The sequence below is a fragment of the Lepisosteus oculatus genome, chromosome 3 (assembly GCF_040954835.1).
Source record: "Lepisosteus oculatus isolate fLepOcu1 chromosome 3, fLepOcu1.hap2, whole genome shotgun sequence".
Classification (NCBI taxonomy): domain Eukaryota; kingdom Metazoa; phylum Chordata; class Actinopteri; order Semionotiformes; family Lepisosteidae; genus Lepisosteus; species Lepisosteus oculatus.
This window is the reverse complement of record NC_090698.1, coordinates 26,540,307-26,567,504: the sequence shown is the minus strand read 5'-3', so window position 1 is coordinate 26,567,504 and position 27,198 is coordinate 26,540,307. Positions and strand designations below refer to the sequence as shown.

Here is a 27,198-nt window from a genome sequence, read left to right as displayed (position 1 = left end):
TACATTTCTTGAACAGAGAAGTATTTTAATAAAATGTCACTTTTGACTTGTAAAATCAACCTGACTGAATACAGTAGGTACAGTAAAAAAGCATCTGATACAGCAATAGATGTTTAAGTTTATAAAGCCCCTTAATTGCACCTGTTAACAATAGTTGTTCCAATTAAACTTGAAAACTTGAAACTTGAATTTAAAACTATAGTTCAGGGAATATTATCCTCTTACACATAGAAATAAGAACAGAGCTTGTATTTCAAGTATTTGTATTTGTTTACTTCTACTTGTTGCTGCACAATGTGTACGACAGACCACATTAAAAACCCAATTTATACTTACGAGCTAAACTTTAAAAAAATACATACACCTTTTAAAGTAAAATGCCAGATATCATTTTAATTTAAATCTAACAAATTACTACCAGGAATACATTTGTTAGATTAGGTTTAGAACAATCTACAAAATATGAAATTATGAATTTCTGGATTAGTTTCATTGCTTTTTAGAGAACTGTTAAAATGAACATAAAAACAGGTCATTCTTAATTTCAATTTTCAAAATAATAAATATTAAAAATTGCAGGAACATTTACAAAGCACAACATGTTTTCTTTATGATTAAAGAAACTTCATAAATGGAAAAATACAAATGTATTAAGTGTAGTAACACTAGAATCCTTTTAGGCTTCAGACCATAATTAAAATATCCCTTTGTCAATCGGAATTGTTAAATTAAGGTGCATTTTTGCAATTAATGTGTTGTAACTGAACAAGACAAGCCTATACTTAAACATCCCTACAACCGTATAGTGTTAACGTGTGAATTGTACCATTCCTAAGTCTCTGGACCTAAAAGTCACAGCTAAAAAACAAAACGCACACCCTTTTATTAGCTTATTTAGCATCTCCCCCTCAAAACTAATGGACTTGGGATTCTGAAGTGTTGACATCAGGACACCACAGTCACTTTAATCTATACAATTATATCAGTTTGGAATCGTCAGCTGTCCTCTTGAAGAACAGTAAGACCTGCAGCTTCACTCACACTGCACTGAGGTAGTTAATGTGAAAGTGAAAGGCTACTGTAAAATCCTAAATAATACACAGACTCCTAGTTCCTCTTGTTGGGAGACATTACACTTCAAAGAGACCTACTGCTCAGGCACTCTGGCCCAGCATTCATAGCCAACATATACCAGACGCGTGTGTCTGTGCGTGTGTCTGTCAGCAGTCGCAAGAATGGAGTTTAAGGAAGGTAAGATACATGTGAGTCGGCAGACATAGGAGTCACTGATGATCAATGGTTTGATTGCTGTACATGTATCTATCTCCAAACCAGGTAGATATGGTTTTCAGTTATGAACACTTTTTTGACCAATCAGTTTTATATGAGCCCTAAAAATGGCGGATGCAGCTCTGTTCTACAACTGCAACATGTTGGTTATCCACATAAGAGATTTAACAATGGAATGAAATGTTTTCTCTACATGTAAGTTTTGTGGCATAATTAAAGCCATGTGTTGCATGCTCGGTGTGTGTACACACAAAAGACAGGTCCTGCTTTAAGAAGCATGTTCATGTGGGAATTGAGTGGGATAAGAGTTCAGTGTTTCAAGCAGGACGGACATAAAAAAACTGAAGAGAAGCTGAAAATGAGCTTCATGTTTCAGTGTTGGCAATTCCTGTAACTATGCCCTTCGAGGCAAACTCAGACTTAACTTTGAAAGAGGTGTTAATAACAATGAGCTCAGACCGGTGAGCAGTGCGTGCAGGGAGCAGGGACATGTGCTGCAAAATCTTATCTCTATGTGTACTAGGGATGGAAAAGGTTGAGTGTGCTGTAGGACAGATGATCCATTGTGAATCATCGTTTTTCATTAATATGCCTTAATTAAGTGGTTTTGAAACATCGGAATGAGTGGAAATTACTGCAAATTAACACTGGAGACATTTAAAGGCTTTACAGTATGTGCCGGCATATATAAATATATAAACATACACACATTCTAACATACAAACTACATATTCTGTACATATAATGTATTCAAAAGATGATTTAGGTTAACAAAGCTTCACAATGTCCTACAGGGTGCGATTCTGCCAACAGGTCAGGCCCCGGGTTGTGTCACTGTCTGGGGTCTGTGGTGGTGCAGTTTACATCAAGAACTGTGCGACCAGGTTAGCGATGCCCAGCAGGATGAGCAGACTGTGGAAGACAGCTGAGGGCCAGCGTAGCTTTCCACTGCGGTGCAGGGAAATCATGTGGATGACCGAGGGGAATACGAACACATAGGCCAGGCCACATGTTGCTCCAGAGTATCTTGAATAAACAAATGAACCAATGAAGACAAAACCGATTCAGAAAGAGATTTAAAACACGAGACGAATGCAACTTTTAGCAGCCTTAATCAGTTTAACTAAAGCAGAGGTTTCAAACTTAGTTCTTGTAAGGCCTAGCGCCTTTTGATTATTGTTCCAATCTGAGTAGTCAATAAAACATTTAACCATTTCTTTTAATGCTGGAGGTATTTTGCAATCAATTACTCAAACTTTTCACTGAATTAAAAGGTACGTTTGCTTATAAAATACCACAAAGCAAGCGTAGAACCATTACAATCCTGCAGTTTAATAAAGAGACCAAATCTGTAACTGAGATCTCAAGTGGAACAAGACAAAGATGACACTAGGCACCCCAGGAACTGAGCCAGTCTGAAATGGGGAGTTGAGCCTGGCACCTATAATCTAAAGTCTAGTTTGGAGTATCGACTTATCTTCTCAGTGCCAATCAAATTAAGCATTCATAGGCTTTGATGTATGAGCAAGAAGACAAAGCATTTTTTAACATAAAGAAGGTTGTAATAAAGAAAAGGCGCAATGGCCTAAATTGTATGTAATCTGTGACAAAAGTTGGGTGTTTCAAACTAGTAATATACTTAAGTCTCAATGTTGTATAAATAAGAAAGTCTATCATGGCTCACTATAACGTATATTGTAGTGTTTTTATTCCAAGCACTGTTTTTGATGCTCAATCTGTAACACCACCTCACTAGGGAAAATGATCTCTTACCTGATGATGGAGCCAATGTTGGGATAAAACTTTGCCATAAGAACTCCTGCTGCCACAATCATTACATTCAGAGCAAACACATGAAAGAAACTGGGGGAAAAAACAAATGCATTATTAATAAATAAAAAGACAGATGAAGATTAATCTTCAGAGCACTGTTGATAACATACTTAATATATTGCCATATGTTTACCAATCCTATATTAAATGTGCCACTTTCCTGCTATTAGGAATTACTATTATACTATTATGACAATTTAAAAAAACCTGATCCATCTCAGAAGAATGACAAGGCATGATGTGGTTAAATAATTCAGAATAATCTGTTTTACAATAAAACACCGATTTCATTGTTGGCTACCTGAGCAAATGTTTATGCCCAGATGACCGTGGTTAACTGTAGTTTGCTGACAAATCTACCTTGGGTAGTTCTTGCCAAAGATCTGTCCCATCATCTGCACCCTGACGAGGTAGCCGAGCAGTGGGTACACCGTGGTCATCTGGAACAGCAGGAAGGCCCGTGCGACGAAGACCATAATGTCACTGCTGGGGAAGTTGTCCAGAAAATTCTAAACACAAAGAGGAACAGGAAGGTTTTTTTTTTCTGCAGCATTTGATGGAAAATGTAGACATAAGCCAAGCAACAACCTTCTTTGAAAGTGTCCACTTAAAAATATTCCAAGGAATGTACCTGTTGGAATGGCTGTTACTGTTTTCAGGAGTAAATATCTTACTTGTAGCCACATGTACAAAACTGTCAAAAAAACATGCACTCTGCAGTGCTGGAGAGGTCCTTACCGGCTCGATGCACTCTTTAGACAGTGGAGGGGAGGGAAAGGACGCAAAGATCAGAATTCCCACATACAGGTAGGTCAGTCCAACCAAGACGTAAGCAATCGACAAATCCCTAACCTAAAAAGAACGTAAAGATTAATCTATTATTCTTTATCCATCCATTTCCTGATCACTTTATTCAATACAGGGTCGCAGGAGAGCTGGAGTCTATCCCGGCAAGAAACAGACGCAAGTCGGGTAGAACCCAGACAGGACACCAGTCCATCCCAACACACGCGCGCACACGCACGCACGCACACGCACACGCACACGCACACGCACACGCACACGCACACGCACACGCACACGCACACGCACACGGGTACATTTTTGCAGAAGACAACCTACCATTAGGTAGGAAACCAGAGCACCTGGAGGACATCCACACAGGTAACACCCCAGGTCCAGAACTGAACTCATGACCCCAGTGCTGTGAGGCAGCAATGTATGCCTGTGTGTAACATAGCTCCATAATAAAAGCGCCTCTAAAACCCAACTCTAGCCCAGTGGTGCTCTGGTAATGGTGTGCAATTACATTGCGGTTCCTGGGCACATCTAGCTAGCAACACGACCACAGTTATACTAGAGACACCTAGGCTATAGGGCAGTTTAATCTCAGAGTGACTGTCTTTTCTGGCTGAGCTACTCTGGAAACCCTGTTTTTTAATGATATTATTTCAGAAGTGTAGTCCAACTTTATCGTCTGCAATTTAATGCGGATGGCGACACTGAAGCCTCCACCACAGACTGTGGTTATTACAGTACATACATTGTTTTCCTGGTTCTTGTTGTTCCTCAGGAGTGTTATCACACAGTTGTGAATGAAGAATGCAAGTGTAAGGACTCCTGTCAGCTGTGGGAACAGCAGCCTGAACTCTGTACATACATGAAGAAAAGGAAATCTGTTAAATTAATATCTGAAAAATCTTGTATCAATGAAACAAATCATTTTGTATATAAATGAATATTTGGAACCTGAACAAACTTGATCAAGATCAAACTGCCTGAAGAGGTATCTTAAATCAATTAATACTTTCACATAATCCTTCTGATAGATCCTTCACTATATAATTTAATGTACTATAAGATCATTGCATGATTTTTACATTGTGATAATTTTTAAACATGGTAATAGATTACATTTTTTTAATTCATTGCTTGTCTTGGTAGAGACCAAAATCAAAGTACACATTTGTTAGAATACTACATTGGCCAAGAAGTGCAAATAGGGTGCACACCATAGAATGATGAGGAGTGATTCTGTAGTATAGCTTGAGGTAGTGGAGCCACAAGAAGGTGACCTGAAGAGGGCTCCACAGCCGAAATTGTGCATTTCGTTTCTTCTCTTTTCAGCATGGAATAAACCTTTTCTTCCTTTGCAGCCTATGCATGCTATGCTACCTACTTGAACTAGTCCGAGAATGGCTGTCATGATTTTAGCGATCTATGAAGTTCAAGGTCCACCTTACTACAAGATACTACACGACTTCACTTAAACCACAATAAACATTCATTTAGACTGCATGTGCTGCGTGATATCAGCTGAAGTCTTCAGTAAATTAGGAGAGGAGGAGTCTCTTTTACACTGAGAAATTGGACAGCATCTTTGAAGCCTGTAATGACTACAGATAAGGTGAAGGAGAGAACCATGATTAGTTAAAATTACATAACGTGTTTAGTAAACTGTCCGTAAGCTACCTTGCTGAGTAGTTTTAATTTCCAATCAGAATCATTCTGTTCATGAGAAAAACTATTTCCATACTGAGCTATTTTTAGCCCTAGCTATGAAAGAACTGAATGCTGTTTTTCATTCCAACTGGTGGAATAAAATGAATCATAGGTGCCTGTAATTGATCGGCTTGCTTGTTTAAAGTTTTTCTGCACTTAGTCCTTAATTTAAAAATTACACAAGTATATTATTTGCAACAACTTCCGCACACATAGCTTGTAGTCTCTCATCAGGTTGCTTATTAATAATTTGTGTCATTATTTCACTTAAAAGCTCTTGATAGGGATGTTTGTTATGGCAAGACACAGATGGGAATGCCAGTGAATCCCACAATGTTTTCTTTCTGCTTAGGTCCAAGTAGTTACATTTTAGCTAACTCGAAGTAGTTCAAAAACTCGGGACCTGGCACAGAGTTGATACCAATTATAAACCATATACCATTTTTAAGAATGGAAAGAAAATTTAAAAACACACCTAAAATAATAAAAAAAACTATTAAATTTGCCCAAAATTAAGAAACTAGTTAGAACAAAAAAACAGACATTCCTCTCCCAGGCTAGGGTAGATAACCACAACTGTAAGATCATAAGACTTATTTGCAGTGTAATTTCTTTAAAATAAGAGATGACAGGCAAAAGTATGTCATACCATGTTAGACTTAAACTTAAAAGAGTCTTCTCCTATTAACACAAACCAGAGACACAAATTATAAGACAAGGTCTGCCACTGGCTTGTGATCTACATCTGGTCTTTTTCTTGCCTTAAATTAAATGAAATAAATTAATTAAAACAGATAAAATAAACAATCTGCTGCATCTGGCACACAGACCTGTGATGACTCAGACCTGTGAAGCTCCAAGTGAAACCCCAGGCAAGAAATTGAAGAAATGAAAGGCTGTGCATGACTTGCAAAACATTTTAACTGACTGTGGATAGCTGGGAGTTCCCAAAAGTGTTCACTGTGAGTCAACTCAGAATGCTGACAAATATCCCACACCTGGTACAAAGAACTGTGTTGAGTCAGACCAGTGGAACTCCAGGTGAAATCCCAGGTGTGCTGCTTTCAGGGTTACCAGAATGATCAAGTAGATCACTGATATCGTCCCTGTACAAAAGAGAAAGGCAATGAAATAAGTTCTAAAGAGAAATAACATTTGAGATGCCACTGATTCAATTTTCTAAATTTTATTGCAGATGTAATACCAACATGATCATATTTTAAATCAAAACAGCCTACATTAATAGTACATAAAAAGGAAAAACAGAGAAGGCTTTTATGTTTAACATCCCAGTTTTAAAAGCAGCTTATTAAGAGGCATTTTCATTCTGAGCTAGTAATCTTCCACCTACACTCACAGGGGGGAATACATGAGAAGTCTCTCCGCATTGACATGCTTAGGCAATTTGCATGTTGTATTAAATTAACATATTTCCCAATCTACTGCTATACTGATACATTTGGTTTTGGCATGTTTGAAAAGTGTCAGCACTGCTCTTTTGAAAGAGACAAGCATCGTCTTTGGGCTTTTCACCACATTAACACCACAGGCTTTTACTGTCTTCCCAGGCTGTCCCACAGCTTGCATTGTGCCTTAATGTACCTCCTTATGCTTATTCACACAAAGTTTCACTATACTTTACCACTCATCACTGTGCGTTTACCACAGTACGACATAGTAAACTTCTAGAAGGCCTTTATTTAAATAAAATTAGATATACTGCTTAGTATCTTCCAAAGACATTTTTTGGCAAAGCTTTCATGTTTTAATTAATTTATCAGCTATATTAGCAGATTTAAAATTATACATTTTTGAGCACTGTCTTCTATTCTGGATGTTATTAGATAATGTCTGAAAAATGAACAGACGTGCATTTTAGGCATTCCTGAAACATCTCCTGCAACACGAGATAGACCATGTTCCCAATGCAGTGCTCAAGTCCAATCAGTCTTACAGGAAATGGTAGTTTTCTGAGCTTCAATTAACCCTCCAAGTACAGTAGAAATTGTCACTGCAGCAACGGCCTCAAACAGTTAGCTTACCAAGAAAGGTAAATCTTGCGAAGAAAGATGCCGATTTGAAGTTTAACAAGGGCAAGAGGAGAAAGATTAAGTAAAAGGGTACAGTGTTCGTTTTATTCCACCACTTGTCAAATAGCACTGTAACCGTGCTGTTGTCATTCGAAAAAAACGCGTCACCGCTGCAATTTGCATGGTGCTCTGCATCACGGTATGGGCAAATCACTGGAAAACAAATTACAGAAACATGAACCGCATGGAAAACAAGCAGGACAGTTCAAAACACTCATTGTCAATTATTTGTAATGTTTGAAGATGAAAAAGTTAGACTTGTACCGCAGTACAAAAGTTCCAAATAAGTGAGCTCATTTTTAAATGTTTTAAAGAACCAATTCAGCAGGCAAATCTACTAGAATGTAGTATAGAGAAGCTCACCTCTCTCAGTTCCATTTGTTTCAAACTCAGAATCAGCCACACTGACATTATGGGCATAATCTAGAAACAGAAAGAATTTCCTTTTATATTAAATGCTAAAGCACAACAAGCAAACATTGGCGGTATTCACTGAAAATTCTCAAAAATTACAATGCCTAAAACAAAGCATTTCTCAAACACAATATGTATTACACAGTGCCCTTCGAAACGTCTGTCACCACAGCAAATAATTAATGTTACGTATTACAAAAGAGATGGATGGAATAGACACAGAAACATCCTATAGCCACTGCTGATCTTGAACTGGGCCAGCAGGGAGGGTTTTGGCATTAAGGTGAAGATCTCACTGTATTAGCCAGTCCTATGGTAGGTATACTGTGACAAAGGGACGTAATTTCTTACTCGATCATTCTAGTACTCCCATGACCATTGAACAGATTACAATATAGTAATAAAGAAATATAGTAATGAGAATACTTACTGAAAATAAACCTTCCTGTATTGTACATGAAGTTGGACATGAGGACCCAGTAAACCACCATGGCTCCAATCAGAGAAACCATGGAGAAAACTAGGCTAGACCACCGGCCAAATGAACCAAAATAATATTTGCAAACATCAGGAAATTCCCAGTCTGAGGTATCTATGAAAGCTGAAAGAAAAACAGGCACAGAACAGTAGTTACTGTACATCATCAGTGCATCATCAGGAGTTATACAAAACAGTGAAGCTTTAAATGAAGGAAACTCATTTTACTGAAAAGGGTATTTAAGGGTATCACTATTCCACAGTGGTTAGCATTGCTGCCTCACAGTGCTGGGGTCCTGGGTTCAATGCTGGAACTGGGGTGCTATCTGTGTGGAGTTTGTATGTTCTCCCTGTGTTAGCATGGGTTTCCTCCAGGTACTCAAGTTTTCTCCCATAGTCCAAAGATATATTAGTAGGTGCATTGGCTTCTGGAAAAACTATCCCTGTTGTGCGTGTGCCCCTGTGTCTGTGTGTGCCCTGTGATGGGGTGGCTTCCCATTCAGGGTGGGCCCTGCCTTGAGACTCTTGCTTGCCAGGATAGGCTCCGGATGGATGGACTATTCCATTATATACATCTGGTAACAGTAAAAGGAAAGTGCCTAATCTTTTAAGTTTAGATTAAATTCAAAATTAAAAATGTACTGCTTAAAATAATGGATGGATGGAATATTGTTTTAGTTTAGTTTCATTAAAAGAGATACAATACCTCCTGCTCACATTACAAAACTGGCCTCTAGCGATAACCTTTCAAGTTTCTGGGTTCACAACTAAAGGTCTATCTCTCTTGACAGCAACTACTCTGACCACGTCTGGATGATCCAGATAATATCATCCATCAGAACAAAATGTAATAATGTATGGTAATAATATAATATGGTAAAAATATAACAACTGTCCAGCAGATTAGTTCTACTAACTGACCAACAAACTACAGCAATCATTTTACTACTTGACCCCATAACTTGTAGTGACAGTAGATTTGCTTCTACCACAACTTTTTTTTTTTAAATGTACAATGTCCTGACAAACAGATTCTGGCTATAATTCAGAGATGACAGAATGAACATTCTATATTTTCTCCCTTACTTATTTTGAACAGTATGTTTCAAAATTTAGGTTTTTAGATTTAAAAAAAGATTCTTACATATTGATGTTCGGGATTTTAACACTCTGTAACAGCAGTAAAGTGTCAGCATGCCCATTGAAATAATTAAAAGAATGCCAAGTGTGAATCCAGCCTGAAATGAAAAAAATAACCGTTGACAGAAGTAACACACACATTGTAACAAAGTTTTTAAAGTAGGATACAAAGTATGGCACAGACTCACCTGCTTTAATCCCCATGGTATACTCAGAATAGATGTCCCCATCATTGTATTCCAAATAGCAAAACTACAAGTGGGGAAACAATTGTAAACAATGTAATGAACTACTATGCAGGATGAATCAATAGGAACTGAAACAAAAGTGCATTAGAAGTACAGAGTTTTAAAAAATTTGAGTGATGCACATTTTTAAAAACATTGTGTACAAGCTTTTACACATCAGTGTTAGGGATATGACTTGTGAGTTTCTACCACATGGGTTCCTACCATGACACCTGTAAGCAAACAGCATATGCATTGCAAAATGCATAGTTCGGGCTTTTGGTATGGGAGATTTGGTAATTATACCAGAAGACAGGACTCAATACCAAAACCCTGAGGTGCAATTATAAGGCAATGATACAATTTGCTTCCCAGCATCAGCCATAGTTTTGATTGAGATGCAAACGAACACACTCTGCTATCCCAAATTAGCCATCTCTTATCCAACAACAAACAAATTGTTCAGCTAAATGTATCAGTGTTAAGTGTTGTAAGAAACCATGATAAATTATGGATTAATACTTCAAATTACTGATTATCCAGTTATAACAACATTTCATGTCTATTACTGAAATTTTCATGCCCAATTAGTCTCAATGTGATTGTCACTGTTTACTGTTACAGGTAGTAACTATAATAAAAGGGTTTCTGAGTGATATCGAAAACCTCCAATGTATAATTGTGGCTGCATTTCTTTATTATGCTGCAAGCTACAACAATATTTTAAATTGACCATGACACTGACCAACAAAAAGCGAAGAGAATAAACTACCTGACAAAAGGTAGTTCTTCAGGTATACTAATAACTTTTTAGTAGTGTATTTTTATTTAATATTTTTTACTATTAAAAAAGTCTGTTTCCTATACTATTTTGTAGGGATGAGCCATAAAGAAATAATCTTTCTTGTTTCCAAAGCTTAGTTGCCTTTTGGAAAATTTGATTTAAGAAAACTTAAGACCTAAGTTAATATACAGCCACTCAACCACACTGCGCTATGTTTGTTCCATGAAACTGTAACTTATCCATTATATCGTCTGTTTTTAACTGGGACTGCATGATTTGAACTTGTTTTTACCATAAAATCCTATCCATAAATCTTTAAAAAATGTATTACCTATTTGTACATCGCTTTCGTTAATAAATTCTCTTATCTGATCCATATGTTTCATGTCTTTAAAACAATTACTAGAAAACATGCCTTTTCTACAGTTTATTTAACACATGGCAAGCATTAGACTTCTTCTGTAAAGCAAAGTGTTTTTTCTGTTCTTAATAATTCCTAGGCTTTCATAGAGAAGCATATGATACGTACATGGTGACAATACTGGGGTTTGTCCCAGACCCGTCGACATTCCCCTGCACTTTAAAGGCAGTGCCTAAAGGGCTGTAAACATAGATCTCCTCTGGTGCAGGGATCACGTGATCTGGAGGAACCTACCATGAAAGAAAAAAACTCAGAATGACCAACCAACATCTCTAAGTAGAAACAGAACACAAGCAGTACATTAAACATCTTTTGAGCCCACTCAAAAGTTATACATGACATTTAGAGTATGGGATGTATATTACAGATGGTGGCCAAGCCCTCTATTTTGGGGGCATGACAAAGTCCATGAGGTTTTCCCACCCCACAAACAGGGACTATGAATTCAATTTGTTTGCCTTTTAAACCAGTATTTGCAATAGCTCTGTGATAAGCTAGTATCCTCCTTCAACATACGTTTAATTCAGGATTACTTCTTGAATCACTGAGTTTCATTTTAGGATTCAGTGATTTACGAACACCAAGAGGGTAGGAGCTTAACAGCTCTGACATTTCTGTTATGGAGCGAGACACATTCCTTGATGCAAAGACTGCTTGACTGTCAAGATAAAAACACACATAAAAGGTACACAGAGATACAGTTTATATTATATTGCAATGTTCTTTTTATGCAAATTGCTGTCCTGTCCAAGGTACACCCTGCCCTGTGCCCGTTGCTAGGACAAATATTAACAATAACAAAAAAAGGATATCCATCCATCCTTTCTCTAACCTCTTCTTCCAACTAAGACTCCCCACCACCCTTAAGTGGAAGAAGAGATTAAAGAAAGGATGGATGGATGTCCTTTTTTGTTATTGTTAATAAATGTTTGTCCTAGTTTCTCTTTGATTATTACTAATAATCTGGACGAATGTGGTTGCATGACATCAGTAAGAAGCCCTTTCCCGTTTGTGCCGATTCCATTCTGCACTAGAAGGGAACTCCAACATACATTGTAATCTCCGAATGGTTTACAGTTTTAACAGCAAAATGAGAATCTTTATTGGATTTGAGTAGCATAAGGAATAACGACGCAATATCCCAACAAGTTGCAGAAATGCAAAAAATAAAATGCAGCTTAGCATATGTTAACATTTTATTGATATGTAACCTCAGTATTATTCAGGATCAAAGCAAAACTAAATTAATAACTAAATATTTAAATGTGTAATTATACCTATTTTTAAAATTAAATTAATACGTAAATCAAAGGCTTTTACTCAAAACTCCCAAATATTATTTATAAAAAGAGACAGGTGTACACTCAAATGCCCAAGCAATTGTATTCATTCCAGTCTGGAAAATGAATTCCAGGTGTCGCAAGTACAATCATTTGGAGACGGAGCAAGTGGTGTGAACAACATCGCACTTCCAGCTGACAGATCTGTCCTACCAGCAGCCTGTCGGAAGAGCCTGTGAGCCGGCTGTAGTAGTGCAATCGGCTGTTCATCACGGAGGCCTCTGCTGACACTCTCTCCTGCGCATCTTCCTCCACAATATTACGGTGCTCCACATGGAAAGGCCTGCAGAAAAACAGGATGATCTTAACAAGTCCCATATGAGATACATCTTTAATTAGTCTTTTAATACAATTTTGAACACCTGAAACCTCTGGCTATTTTATTTTAGAAGCCAAACAATTTTATCAGAACAAGATAGTGTTTTCTTGAATTTTAACCAAAGGGGGTTCCTTTGCTTAATATAAATGTTTCATAACAGATTTAAAAAAAAATCCTATACAGTCCTCAAAACAAACTTTTTGGGCAATCCTGACAAAAGAATTCTCATCTTGACAGCAAACCCATTTCTGTGCTTTGAGATTTTAAAGGATGCCATTTTGAATTCCTAAGAGCAGCCATTTGCTCTACACTACAGAAAATAAGCAATAAACATAATAGTAATCACATCACTTAAGCAACTTTTTCCTGAAAAAAAAAAAAACATCTACAATGAAAATGAGAAGGTAAAAAAGAGTGGTAACAAACTGCAAGAAATTAAGAGTGTTTCATCAATAAGCAGCTCATGACTTTGTCATGCGTCACATGCATCATTTAAGCAAATAGCTTCCATAAACCTTATCTAGAAAGACACTCTCGTAATGCAATGCACTTTTTAAAACTGTGCTTTCATCATGCAAAGTTGTGGGACTATGAAGCCTTTAAAGCTAAGCTCCAGCTGCTCCCTTGCTCTTCTTGGAGCTGGTCCGCGAAGTGCAGATCAGAGCGCTCTTCCAAGCCTGTCACTTCGGCCATTAGTGCTACTGCTTTTCATTTCTGAGCACAGGCATGCCATGCTGCTGTTAATGACGCATTGGAAGGGAATGTGCTGCAAGTGCATTTTTCTGCCTAAGAGGGTACACAGATTGCAGCAAGCAGTCTCCTCCTGCAGCTGGCTGGAAGTCTCTGCCATTATCAAACCTTGCTCACATCTTCAGGGGGGTCTTGCCTGTTGCTCTGCCCCCTCCCTAAAGCTGAGTGTGCTTTATTCTATCATGCAGTGCAGAATGGCTTCCAAGTCTGTGTGTATCTTGGCTGCAAACACCACTGCCCCTAACCTGATCCCACTCGGAGCTCCTCTGGTCGCTGCTGCACAGACTCTTACAGAACGTGTGTGCAATGTGTGTATATACAGCCCCCTTAGGGGGTATGGATTGGAAAACGCATCTTGTACAAAAATTCTAAAAATGTTATACTGTAATTGCAAGTCACGTTTGTTATAATTAATATTGCATTATAACTTGCACCAATTATACATGAGGGTCTGATTTATTTTCACCTTTAAGTATTCTTTTAAGCAAAACCCACTAAAAATAATACCATTCTTCTTTTTGGAAGAGCAATCGGAAGACTTGGGAGCAATTATCAAAGCCTCATAAGGATTCCTGTTTTGCTCTGGCATGGGTCTCCAGCCCCAGTCCAACAGGTCAGCATACAATCACCAGATTTTACAAATCTGGAACGACTACATTATCATGATCAATTAAACAGGTGATTTCTTAAATTCATTCAGAGATCATTAGGGCTAGAATCTAAGTATGCTTCATCCCTCAAGGATCATAGTTCTCCGATTTAACAAATTACTTGTTTAAAACAGGTGACCTATAAGACTAACTGGATTGGGGCTCTCCAGGACCAGGACTGCAGCTCCCTGCCCTTCAGTATAAAAGAATGGAACTCCCATAGGTATTCAGCATTAGTAGCAGAAAACTAAAGCGTTACATTTATTCAAACCCCTTAGTATTTCTAAAATTCAATAAAAGCATGTATTCAATAATATTCAACCTAGTCTGGCTCTTTCATTTATGAACTGTGCTCTCACTAGAAATACCCGTGCTTGATAGCATTGTCTCCCTATATAAAGTAAGCATAATTCGTTAATGGTAAACGTTTTGTAAGGTTTTACACAACAATGTTTTTTCTTATATATTTCCTAATGCATTCATACACTACACAATAACTTCACTTCAACACTAGACATTACAAAATAAACTCTTGCATTATAATATTCCTCACTATATATGTGGCTTTGAGACAGAGTGGAATACTCTTCTTTTTCAGATAGTTAACTATAACCACACACTGCAAGTTACAACATAGTGGGGCTTAGAAGTCTCTTATTATTATATAGAAACTCTGCAATCTTCCTAAGGCAGAAGATATGTCAACCAGTGTTTCTGAGAAGGTCAAAGTTGGAGGTTGTTTGCAGGAACAGTGTATACCACACACAGCTAAAAATACTTCTGCTATTTCAGATTATAAGAATAAACAAGGTGTGAGGTAACTGTTTTGGGAAAGAATCTGAAAATCTGTCTGAATAGACAACTACTAATTTTCACTGCTGTTTGGCGATTGTGAAATACCTCCAGGATTAATTCATGACCTGTTGGTGAGCAATGCTGGGGGAGAACTGCTTAGGTTTTCACAGACTGTGACCCTCTGCACCATTTGATAATTACGTTTCTTCAGAAGCACAACAGTTGTGTTATCAGCTGAGAGTATGTAGCAGTCAGTAAACAGCTCTATAGCAGAAGGGGGTGACCTGTAAATCCAACCACTCTGCCTTCGTAAACAATTATTATTCTTGTTTCTACTATGTAACTTTAAGAATTAACTATCACTCAGTTCCTATAGTGAACAAAAAGACAAACGTGTGTGTTTTCTGAAACCCCATCATCAAGGGAGAGAGCACTTATATGTATTTTTTGTGATTTCAGTGACTGAAAACTTATAGGACCATGTACAGCTACAGGGGAATGAGATAAGCAAAGAAACTATCACTTCATCAAGCTTGAATCAGCCAGCTGCACACCAGCCATTTCTCCCACATTTGGCTGATGGCATCAACAGCATCTGAAGAAGCTATAGCTCACATCCTGGGATCCTCAGAGAGACAGTTTACAGGACGCCCTAACACAGAAGAGCGTAGTGACTATTAACATTTGCAGAGATTCTTTTTCATAAACCCTGAGGCATAATTCGGTGATTCTAAGTCCACAATCTTTATCTCATGCAGATACAGCTCAGGAAGGCAGTGGAAAAAGAGGTGCACAAAGGGAGATCAATAAACCTAATGATCAGTGCAGGGCAAAAAAAAAGTATATCATGGCTATGAGCAATTAATCAAAATCCACAACACTTCAGTTAACTGTGGTCATTTCTCAGTAAGCATTTATCAATATTAACACTGTTGGGTGTGCAGGCAGTTCAGAAGAATTAAGTGCAGTTCCAGCTAACACGTGTGGCAAAGTTCCTCAATCTAGTCATTAAGCTGACCTGCACAGTTTTAGTCTGCTTTTCTAGATGTCCTTAATTTTACAAATCATCCAGACTGAGTCACAGTTTCCATCACAAAAAATGCCGGGCCACAGCGTTTAATGGCTACAGATGCTCTCACATCCCCCCCAGTTAAAAGTCTGGAGAGAATAGAGAAGCAACACATTACAACAAGCATACAACACCTTACTGACCCCCTGCAGTTTACAGAGAATTGAGGGCAGTAAATGACATAATACTCATTGTTAAACATGGCCATCGGGCATCTTGACCAAGCAAAGACATTTTAAAAAATCTTATTTGTTGATTGGTCCTCTGCTTTGAACACAATACAACCACTGCTGCCGGCGCAGAAACTCTCAAAGCAATTCAAAATTCAAATTAAACAGTAATTTGATTAGATGGGTTCCAGACTTCCTAACCAGGTTTCACCAGGTCATAGTGGAGAAAGAATCGTTGCATAACCACACGCTACACTTTAACTGGATCCCACCCGCCCTCCCCCAACCTTAATGAAAACTTGCACAAACATGCATACAGATTACATTACGTTTGCTTCTAACAGACCACAGGGTGGGCTTTAATAAGCTGACCAGGTCTGTGTGGATCCTAATATCCCAGTACAGAGATGGGGACACTAGAGTGTAAAACGTCACGTAAGACGTAAAACCAAGTTCCCGATTATCCGTGGTCATTAGAAATCAAGACAAGACCTAAAACCAAGTTCCTGATTCTCTGTGGTCATTAAAAATGCCAGGATGTTTCTCAAAAAGAGTAGGAGTATTACCCAGGTGTCCTGGAAAAATCTCCCCCTGGCCTTTACCAATCATGGCCTGCTTAAATTTATTCTATGATCTGGTTTCATTTCTCTGTTCTCCTCCACACTGATAGCCGGTGTGTGCTGAGCGTACTGGTGCACTATAGCTGCCTGCTCATCATCCAGGCAGGTGCTACACACTGGTGGTGGTGAAGGGGAGTCCCCATTACCTGTAAAGTTCTTATAGTGCAGTGTCCAGAAAAGCACTACACAAGTACAAGGATTATTTGTAATACACCTCCAGCCCACTACTAATTAATGGTACAGACTGCTGAGGTTTTCCATGAAACAAGCAATTGGGACTAGTCATAGACAAAGATGGGACAAATGTTTTATACAAATAGGACAACAGAACTGAGGAAAGCTCTAAGCTTCATCAAAGACACCACACACCCCAGCTACAGACCTTATGATCTGCTACCATCTGGAAAACGGCACCGGAGCATTCGGGCCCGGACTACCAGACTCAGAGACAGTTTTTACCCCCGCACTATCAAACTATTAAACTCCCAGCCTCTCTCACTCTCACCTATGATCTGAACCTCACAGTGCCTTCTTTCTTTCTAACCAAAAACCCAAACACACATTGAAAATCTACCTCTACCATACATGTCAAAAGCTCACTCCCTATAATTTCTATCCCTTTATTTCATTCTGTTGATGCATATTTTTGCACATAACCTGTTGCCTTTTTGCTGTTTTGCACATTGCCTGTTATTTTTATTACACATTGCCTGTTGTCTCTGTCTTTCTTTTGTTATACAATTGTACAATTGTATTGTACTATAAATTGTAATAGGTTGGGAAAATTCATGAAGACAAGCAACAAAATGATTGGGGGTAAACCAGATCAGCATAAATGTCCTCTACAAACAGAGAAAGGTAAAATAGGCTAAAAACACTAAGGAGTCTTAGGTTTATCTCCCCCATTGTGAATTTACTTTACTCCTTCTGGGAGACAACTCTGTGTCACTAAGTGACATAGTAACTGACTGAGGAAGTCTTTCATCTTCAATGCAATCAGACTCTCAAACAAAATGAAATAACTTATCTCCTGAAGCACAGGTGTGCTAGATCCTTTTGTCGGTGATGTTTGTGTTTTTTTGCTGCACTGTTGTGTCAGACCTTGCTATTTAGGCACAGGGGATAATAAAGCTTGAAATAAAAAAGTCCTTAAGATGCATTTGTTTATATTCAGCAACAAGAATTATCCATGATAAGACAATTTTAATAATATTACTTTAAAAATGTTTGCCAGGATAGGCTCTGGCTCTCCCACAACCCTCTATTGGATTAAGTGGTTAAAAAAATGGATGGATTCATAAATCAACACCTCTGCACAGCTCTGCCTAGCAATGTAAAACTTTAGGCATTTAACAAATATTATCATCACATTCATTTTAAGTGTCTACATATCAGCACAAAATGCCAAATCCAGGTTGTTAAAAAAAAGAAAACTTCAAATATAAACTATTTAACTATAAACGTTGTAATAAACATGCATTCAGCTATGAAGACATGGTGCATACTGCATATCATAGAAACTTGTATTAAAAAAAAACTGACAATCCATTCTTCCTCACAAATTCTATACTGAACATTTCACATTTAATCACAGCCACCACATATACTGAACATTAAACAATTTATGAAACTATGTTTTTTTAAAAATAAAGCACATGGATTTTGGCATCATTGATGATTAGCCCTAAATCTAAACTAAACCTCATTAGAGACAGTGTTGATTGGTCAGGGGTGATAAAGTGATTTAACATGTTGAAAGTCAAACAACATGCTGTAAATTGAGAAAGAAACACAGAAAATAATCTACCCTGCCCTGCTTATCAAGAGAACAATGTCTTTGTGCTATCAATATGCTGGAGGCTAAACTAAATTAGCATATTGTCACTTGCCATCAGGGATGGTTACTGCCAGAAATTACAACTAAACAGTCAATGGTAGGACTGGGAGACCATGTCCTGGCACCTCACCAATTGCACAGCATGACAGAAGGATGTGGTGTGAACAACATCTCAGGTGATCTCAACTGCAGTGGTGTTAAGTCCTCTTGCTGATGAATCAGTGTTTTGTCTAGACCACCGTGAAGGACATCAGTGATGACAGCACAGATTTGCAGAATTATACACTAATTGTTCAGTACGACAAACCATCCCTTGGCTAATTGATTATACCAGCTCGGGGTTGCAGGGGAGCTGGACCCTATCCTAGCATGCAACAGGCACAAGACAGGGCACACAGAGACGCATGCTTTGGGCCAGTTTTCCCAGAAGCCAGTTAAAATACAAGCGAATTAACTACAGTCATGTGTTTGGACTGTAGGAGGAAACTAATGCAAACACAGGAAGATGATACAAACTCCACACAGACAGCACCCCAGGTCCAGAATTGAACCACCCAGGACCCCAGCAGTGCGAGACAGCAATGCTAACCACTGTGCCACCGTGCTGCCCTAATTCCCTTAATTGACAGGGAAGTCCATTAATGCTGATCTAGGCAGGTGCTTGGAGTTACTGTGGAGCTCCGTCAGTATCTATTGCTGACATCCTGACTGCAAGGCACTGCATTGATCAAAGTCCTGGGACTTCACTGGCCATCCTTCCTGCAGACTCACATAGACTTCCCACTCTAGCAGAACACATTTCCTCAAGGTGCTTGTATAACAATGGCTTTCTTGTGAAATGAGAATGTGACAGTTATGCCAGGAATGGCCAACATGCCAGATTTGAGCCCCACCAACTAGGTGTGGAATGAGTCAGGAGGACGTGGCATCTAGGGCTCAGAGACCAGTTAACATATGCTTGTTCGAACCGTACTAGAAGGGATAGAAACACACAAGAGGGGACATGGATCCTGGTGCAAAACATGTGGTAAGGTTTGTATTGCTTCCACACAGGCTACTAACCTGTGGCTTGCCTTAAAAATCCCGCATTGATACACTGCGTTATTAATTAAATATTACGGATTTGTGGCATGTCTGCTCAAGAAAATGTCAATGAATCTGCTTCAAATAAAGGATTTTCCTAATGACAACTTTGTGAATTTATTTAAGACATTGGTTTCTTTTGATGGTCATTATAGAGCTAACAGATTTCCAGTTTACCAAAGCTAGGAGGGGAAAAGATTTTTTTTCCCTTCAATACCAAAGATAAACGGTAACAATTATTTACGTAAAACAATCAGGATCTTTTGGTTTTCAGAACTTCATGAATCAAAAAGGAAATGTGGAAACAATATCTGTAATTAGTTTTGTCTGCGGCTTTCTACCACAGAATAACATGTAGAACACAAGGTAAAAGCACTTGACCCAAGCATAGGTTGAACTGACACCAACGTCACAGGTCTGAACCTTGGAAAAGCCAGCTGTCACCTAGATTTCCCTAATGAAAATGGTAAGATTAGTCAGACAGGAATTTCTAGGTTTCCATCAAACAAGTGACCCCTACAACTTCCTATGAGCCTGCAGGGTTATAAAAACAATATGGTTATAATTATTCATCTATAATATTATTTATTATTCCTTACACTTTATAGTGCTTTTCTGGATACTCCACTCAAAGCGCTTTACAGGTAATGGGGACTCCCCTCCACCATCAATGTGCAGCCCCACCTGGATGATGCAATGGCAGCGATAGTACGCCAGAAAGCTTACCACACAGCAGCTATCAGTGGGAGGAGAATAGAGTGATGAAGCCAGTCATCATGAGGATTATATGTATGAGGATTATTAATAGGCCATGATTGGTAAAGGCTAATGGGAAATTTGGCCAGGATGCCAGGGTAACACTCCTACACTTTTTGAGAAATGACCTGGGATTTTTTAATGACCACAGAGAGTCAGGACCTCGGTTTTATGTCAACCGAAGGACTGCAGCTTTTTACAGTATAGTGCCCCCATCACTATACTGGGGCATTAGGACCCACACAGACCACAGGGTGAGCACCCCCTGTTGGCCCTGCCAACACCTCTTCCAGCAGCAACCTTAGTTTTTCCCAGGACGTCTCTCATCCAGGTACTGACCAAGCTCACACTCAATTGAAACCCTGGCATTATGGTGCCAGGAGAACAACCTCTCTCTGAACATCAGTAAGACTAAGGAGATGATTGTGGACTACAAGAAACATCAGGGTGGAGACCACACACCTATTCACATCAATGGGACTGCAGTGGAGAGGGTCAGCAGCTTTAAGTTCCTGGGAGTTAACATCTCAGAGGATTTAACCTGGACCCACCACACCAACATCGTGGTCAAGACAGCACGGCAGCGCCTGTTCTTTCTCCGCAGGCTAAAGAAGTTCGGCATGCCATCACATACCCAGGCCAACTTCTACAGGTGCACTATTGAGAGCATCCTGACTGGTTGCATCACTGCACGGTATGGGAGCTGCTCTGCACGGGATCGCAAAGTATTACGGAGGGTGGTGAAGTCAGCGCAGCTTATCACCAGCTGTGAGCTACCAAGCATCCAGGATATCTACTCAGCTAGATGTCTGAAGAAGACCAGGTCCATTCTCAAGGACCCCAGTCATCCGTCACAAACTGTTTTCCCTCCTACAGTCTGGTACAAAAGCATTCGGTCCAAGTTCAACAGACTACGGAACAGCTTCTACCTCCAGGCAATAAGACTGCTAAATGGCCAACCTGTAGCTCCTTAGCAAGTCACCTGTAATGGCTACATGGACACACAATTCTCACTATATTCAGCATAACTGCACTACATGTATATATTGCATACACCATGGACACATAACAGCTCTACACACATTGAGTTTTATTCAATTTCAAAAATGTAACCTCAATTTTGTGATTTTTGTGAATCTTTGTGATTCTTGTAATTTTTGTGAGCTCGCAGAAAAAGACATTTCATTGACAGCAACTACTGCTGCACGCCGTATTGTTGTGCATTTGATAAATAAACTTTGATTTGATTTGCTTAGCTTCAGTCGCCAGTTGTGAGTTGCAGAGTGATATGGCTGCCGGCGATAAATGATAATGATGTAAGTCAGGGAATCTCCTTTCCTCCAAAGTGGCGATTCTAATCTGTATGGGTAAGCAGCTAAAAAGTATCCGGCAATTATATATATATATTCGGTATATCTTCATATTCCACATTTACAGTACCTTTTAGACCTTGTGTCATGTGCATCCAAGTTGTTGTGATCTGCCTCCACGTGGTTCTCTCCAGCCCTCTCTGGGGCAAGCAGTGGCTTCACATCATCTTCCATTACTGTCGACGCTTAAAGAGCAGCACTGTTGCTACGCGTCATTACCTAGACAAAACAAAACTACAAAGAGTCACACTGTTGATCAGACCATAATCAACAGATGAACAGGAAAAGGCTACCATATACAGCTATATAGGAGCAATAAGAGTCTTTGCACTTAGTTGAGTACTTTGCATATTAACTCAAGGTTTTGACTCCAGACTTGATAAATATTATCTGTAAGTGTCAATCAAATATTATCTATACATTTTGTTTAATTCGTAATCCAAGCATCTATGATAACATATGAAATGAAGATTAAGGGGAGACTTGGTATTCCCATCATACAAACTTCCTACAGTAACAGTTTATGGAGAGAAGGAATTAGTAAGCCATTTACAAGAACAATCCAGGAATCTTTGACTCAGATCTCATAAAACACAATTTAAACAAGTCAGCTGAAATAAACTATTATTGGCACCATTCACTAGCTAGCAAAACTAAAAGGTCAACTAATTTTTTTAGTAACCAAGACATTCAAAAGCTGCTTATAGAAATGAATACAGAAACTGTTAAGTGCAAAAAAAACATTAAAAACAGAGAATTAAAAATAGTGGCAACTGTAATTGTAAGAGCTCAGAATGCAATGTCGTACACATTTAACAGAGCATTGAATGAATTAAAAGCCTGGTTTTCAGGCATCCAAAACTAGGAAAATAATATTTTGTGTAAGTTCGTGCAATAGGGTGCAAAATTGATTATATACATACCAGAAAGGTTCCGTACTTGAATTTGTCTGCTGGACAAGAAGGTACCACCGACCTCTCCTTTGGGGACGGAGAGGATAAAATTAACTCCATAAAGTGTTGCATTAGAAACTGCATAAGTAGATTAAAATGCTTGAAACCAGAAAAGGCTGGTCTTTCCACGAAAACTTGCAAATTAAATTTCTCGCAAAGATCTCCATAACTCTGAAATTACACACCCTTACAAAGGGTATATTTATTTAGCCTAATATATTTTTCTTATATGTCGACTTTCATTGCACCTCAGGATCAGAGCATAACCTTAGACTTTCAAGACCAGCAAAATCGAAGAATGAGATCAGGTGGGTCTTACGATATGGTCTAATTTGCAATGTTTAGAGACACAAACCAGCAGCACATTTCCTGTGTAATCTAAAATGTGCAGTATGATGCCCACAAAAGGAGAAGTAGAAATGATGTAGACAATGACAGGACTGAAAGAACACAGGCTACAAAAAATAAGCTGATCGTGCATTATCTTCAGTCTCACAACAGCTGAATCTTACATTTGAGGAAGCCAAGCCCCAAATAAGATTGTAGAGCAGAGGTCAGCAGTCTCGGTCCTGGAGATCCCCAGTCTAGACTTTACAAATCATGAACACCTGTAAGTTATTGATCAGGGCCAGCTCTTATATATAGTTGAACTAGATGGTCACCTACACCCCCATGTTAAATGGTGCGCCCCATTTGAGGAGACAATTAATTAAAAAAAAATCTATTTAAAAATGTCAAAAATTGCAAACAATATGCACTGCTACCCATGTTGTTGCAAAAGAGTAGGGACATTGTCTTTCAGGTTTCTAAATGTGAGTATGTTTAAGCATTAAACCTTAGCTACATTAGGGTGTATAATAAACTTTTCTACTTGTCCTACATGTAAGAAATAAGGGGCAAAATATGCTTGTGTCATTTAACTGTCAGTACATATTTGTTAATATTGTTATGGCTTAAGAGGTTGTAAAATTAAAAAACAATAGGAAGAAACGGAGTTGTTTACCTAGCTGTGGGTGGGCTGTAAAAGACAGAGGATCAAAATAAATCTACTCTGGTTAATTAAAATTGAAGAATACACATTTAACACACAGACAGACATCATAAGAAGGCAGGAAAGAAAGGTCAGGGAACAGTGATGAAGAGAGAGACAGGGAATTAACAGAAGGAAACAGAAGCACTAGGTGAGTGGAATTTGGTCTTGGGTCTTGTGAAGGGTTTTTAGAACAGGTAGATTGAGTCTCTTTGACTTTTGGACTTCCAGGATTATAGGAAAAACTGAGTTGAACTGAGTTGGTTTCTGTGAATATAGAACACCAGGCCTGATTTTTGGCCTGATTGGGCATTATACACTGTCTGATTTCAGGTTACAGGGATTCTGGGTTTCTGGGTCTGTAGAGCTTATGCTTGTTTTGGAAACTTTTATATTGGATGTAAGGCAATTTGTTGTTTAGCTATTGTTATAATAAATAACTTCAACTGAAGCCTGTCCGCTATGAACTAGAAAACTTGTCCGATGCCCTAATTGAAATTTCTGATGATACCATCTGTACTTGAACTATGCGGCAACATTGCCCGTTCAAATGCAAAAGTTCTTGTAATGGCCTTCCGATTTGTTTTTTACGACTAATTTTCATGGGTCTATACATTATTTTAAAACTAACCGGTTTAAGTAACTAGAAGGGAGTCTCTCACTGGAAAATGGAAGTTTGCAAAACCTATGGTTAAAACAAAATATTTTATTTTGTAAATACACACTTTTCATATTTAGATTTGGTGATAATAGCCATTAAAGCGCACAGATGATTTTAGATTGGTAAATAAAAAACTCTTTATTCGAATTAGGACTAAAACATGATCCACCTGTTGTGTACAAATCTCCTGCAAACAGCAGGTCTTCAGGGAGGTTTCAATCAGTGTGTTTGTACATGAACAAGCCAAGAAATACAGGAAGCGGCATAATGGGAAGGTGAATTAGATGCCTCTGCTCCAAGTTCAATTTTCAAAAATGAGGAACTCAGCATCTCTTCATTGAAATAAGGCAGGATTTTACATGATTATCTCTTCTAAAATATCATTACATAAAAATGATATTTAAAAATAAAAATTCTGAAATATCATTACATGTCACCAATGGCCACTTATAGTATTCAGTATTGACTCAGCTGTTTTAGTTATTCATTAAATATTTATAAATGAATCCACTACTACAAACCTTCTGTAGAACAACCTAGCTTATTAGAAAGGAGATTCCATTTCTTCCTAAGAAAAGTGATTAAATGTATGCAACTTCTGTACCACAAGGCACAGATAAGCATTTCAAATTCTCATTTTTGGTGTTGACCTGTTTTTTCACATAACAGATGTCATGATACATACATATATTTACACATTTAAATCCAAAGAGACCAGGGTAATTTTAAAAGTCGCATATTAGAATATATTTAACCCTAAGAGAACAGGTTGTGTTTGACATGCCAATGTACCCAAATCGAAATCCCTAGTGCTGATACAACAAATCCTATTCTATTTGAAATTCTATTCTAGTATGAAATAAATTCTCTTCAGCCTATGAGAGGCATTTTTTTCATTTTCTCTGTAGGATGTTTTTTTTGTGGGAGCTGACATGCCTTACATAACTGCGGGTTTTACTGCTATTTTTAATCCATTCAATTTGACAAGTATGCAGATATTTTCATTTTCTGTTACACAGGGAACTGTGGAAAGTCAACAATTGATAAAGGAAGCTACAAGGCAGCTTTCAGTCTTTCAGTAGTTAAAACGCCAACTAGCTGTAATCAATACATATAGCACAGGGTTCTAGAGAGGGATCACAGGGCCATGGTTAGGAGTTACACAGAACACAAACAACTAGAGAATTATACGTACTGGCTAAGTATACCGTCGTGATAATAACTGTAACGGAGGCACCTCTTCATAAAACCTCGAAATAAATATCTGTGCACTTTCCTGCAATAGAATAGACTGTAAGGAATTACGGCAGCTCTCATCGTTGACTATTCACACTACCCTGATGTGGAATAATTGATGGGGAAAAAAACAAGTAATTCCCGTCTGAGCTGCCGGATTTGTTTTGACCGCAACCTTGATAAAAACATTAATATCGTGTAGTTAAAACAATTTGTTCAGTTTGTAAGGGCAGCAACAGCTGCTCGTCCTTTCCAAGAAACGACAAGGGTGCCAGAATTCACAGGGGCTTTTTAAAAATTCCAGAACGGGAGAGATGTTCAGAGTCTTATTCTTGGCTTTGCTTTGCAATTGCTCTGCTTCGAAAATTACGTATAAATATCCATTTCAGAATGCCGCGTATCCTAAGTTATCATATACCGAGCCACAAATACAAGAATACTACCTAATACAAGAGTAAAAAGAAGCATAACCCCTCACATTTCAACGTTTGATGCTTTCTATACAGAGCGATATATATATATATCGGGATTACAAATCGGACATCCTTAAATTGAACTGTATGCAGCACATAAAATGAAATTCATGGAATACACATTTCACAATATAGGTAAACCACATCCATTTCACACATTTTATCTGAAAACGTTAGCTTTAACTAGCTCGTACGTTTATCGAGGTGCTATAAAGTAAAATACGTCTACACCTTTTCCTAAATTGTACTCAACTGACTCGTTTTAAAAACAATATAACTATTATGACCAGTACCGTAAAGTTAACCGAGAAATCAATTACTGGGTGAACAACTAATTTAAACTGTTAATACCAATATAATCCTTATGATTGCAAACTAGAAACCATAAAACAGCCCTGCTCTTTTATAAGAGCTATTAATCAACTTTAAAAAACCCGTTTAAACTTACATTAAAAACCAAAGACACCAGACACCAAACACCAACCCCCGGACCTCACGGTTCGAGCAGCGTTTTAAAAACAGGAAACAATGCGAACGTGCATTGCACATGCTTAGCTGTCGCAATGCCTTATAGGGTCTGTAGTGTTTTAGAAGGGACAGGTATTGGGCATACTCTCAACTCAACTACACTACCCAGAATGCCTACAGTTCAGTCAGCTGAGTTTGATACCTGGCTGTGTAGACAGTCCAAGAGATGAGAAAGAATTCGTGAGTCTCACCTGACTGAAGAGAAATGTGATTATTTCGTGCACAATAATGTATTCACATCTATGTTTAATTCAGAATATAAATGATTTAGTTTTTACTGTTTTTAAATGAAGAGGGGTATTGTCATTGTCATGTTTGTCATTGTTCGTTTTTATGTTTATATATGTCCTATGTATGTTTGGGACCTGAAAAAGGCAAAA

The 27,198-nt window shown here is 38.3% G+C and overlaps 1 protein-coding gene across 2 annotated transcripts; it reads right to left on the bottom strand.

The window, feature by feature from the left end:
* On the bottom strand, positions 1 to 26,825 carry slc38a9 (solute carrier family 38 member 9). 2 transcript variants are annotated; one of them, XM_069187066.1, is made up of 16 exons: positions 26,739 to 26,825; positions 22,861 to 22,917; positions 22,008 to 22,171; positions 12,672 to 12,801; positions 11,287 to 11,408; positions 9,935 to 9,998; positions 9,751 to 9,844; positions 8,560 to 8,730; positions 8,079 to 8,138; positions 7,668 to 7,868; positions 6,624 to 6,731; positions 4,667 to 4,773; positions 3,862 to 3,975; positions 3,484 to 3,632; positions 3,064 to 3,153; positions 1 to 2,316 (listed from the first exon to the last, which is right to left on the bottom strand). In XM_069187066.1, the coding sequence occupies exons 3-16, from the start codon at positions 22,109 to 22,111 to the stop codon at positions 2,151 to 2,153; spliced, it is 1,680 nt and encodes a 559-aa protein (XP_069043167.1). In that variant the 5' UTR covers positions 22,112 to 22,171; positions 22,861 to 22,917; positions 26,739 to 26,825; the 3' UTR covers positions 1 to 2,150. The 2 variants fall into 2 exon arrangements, with proteins under 2 accessions (XP_069043167.1, XP_069043166.1); XM_069187065.1 differs by having other exon boundaries at positions 22,008 to 22,156.
* Positions 26,826 to 27,198: the final 373 nt, after the last annotated feature.

Coding starts and splice junctions, on each gene's coding strand:
- slc38a9 (XM_069187066.1), bottom strand. CDS start 22,111: ATGGAAGATGATGTGAAGCCACTGCTTGCCCCAGAGAGGGCTGGAGAG. Junction 11,409..12,671: donor GCTCTTCCGACAGGCTGCTG/GTAGGACAGATC, acceptor CTTTCATGGTAG/GTTCCTCCAGATCACGTGAT. Junction 3,633..3,861: donor CTAAAGAGTGCATCGAGCCG/GTAAGGACCTCT, acceptor CTTTGTGTTTAG/AATTTTCTGGACAACTTCCC.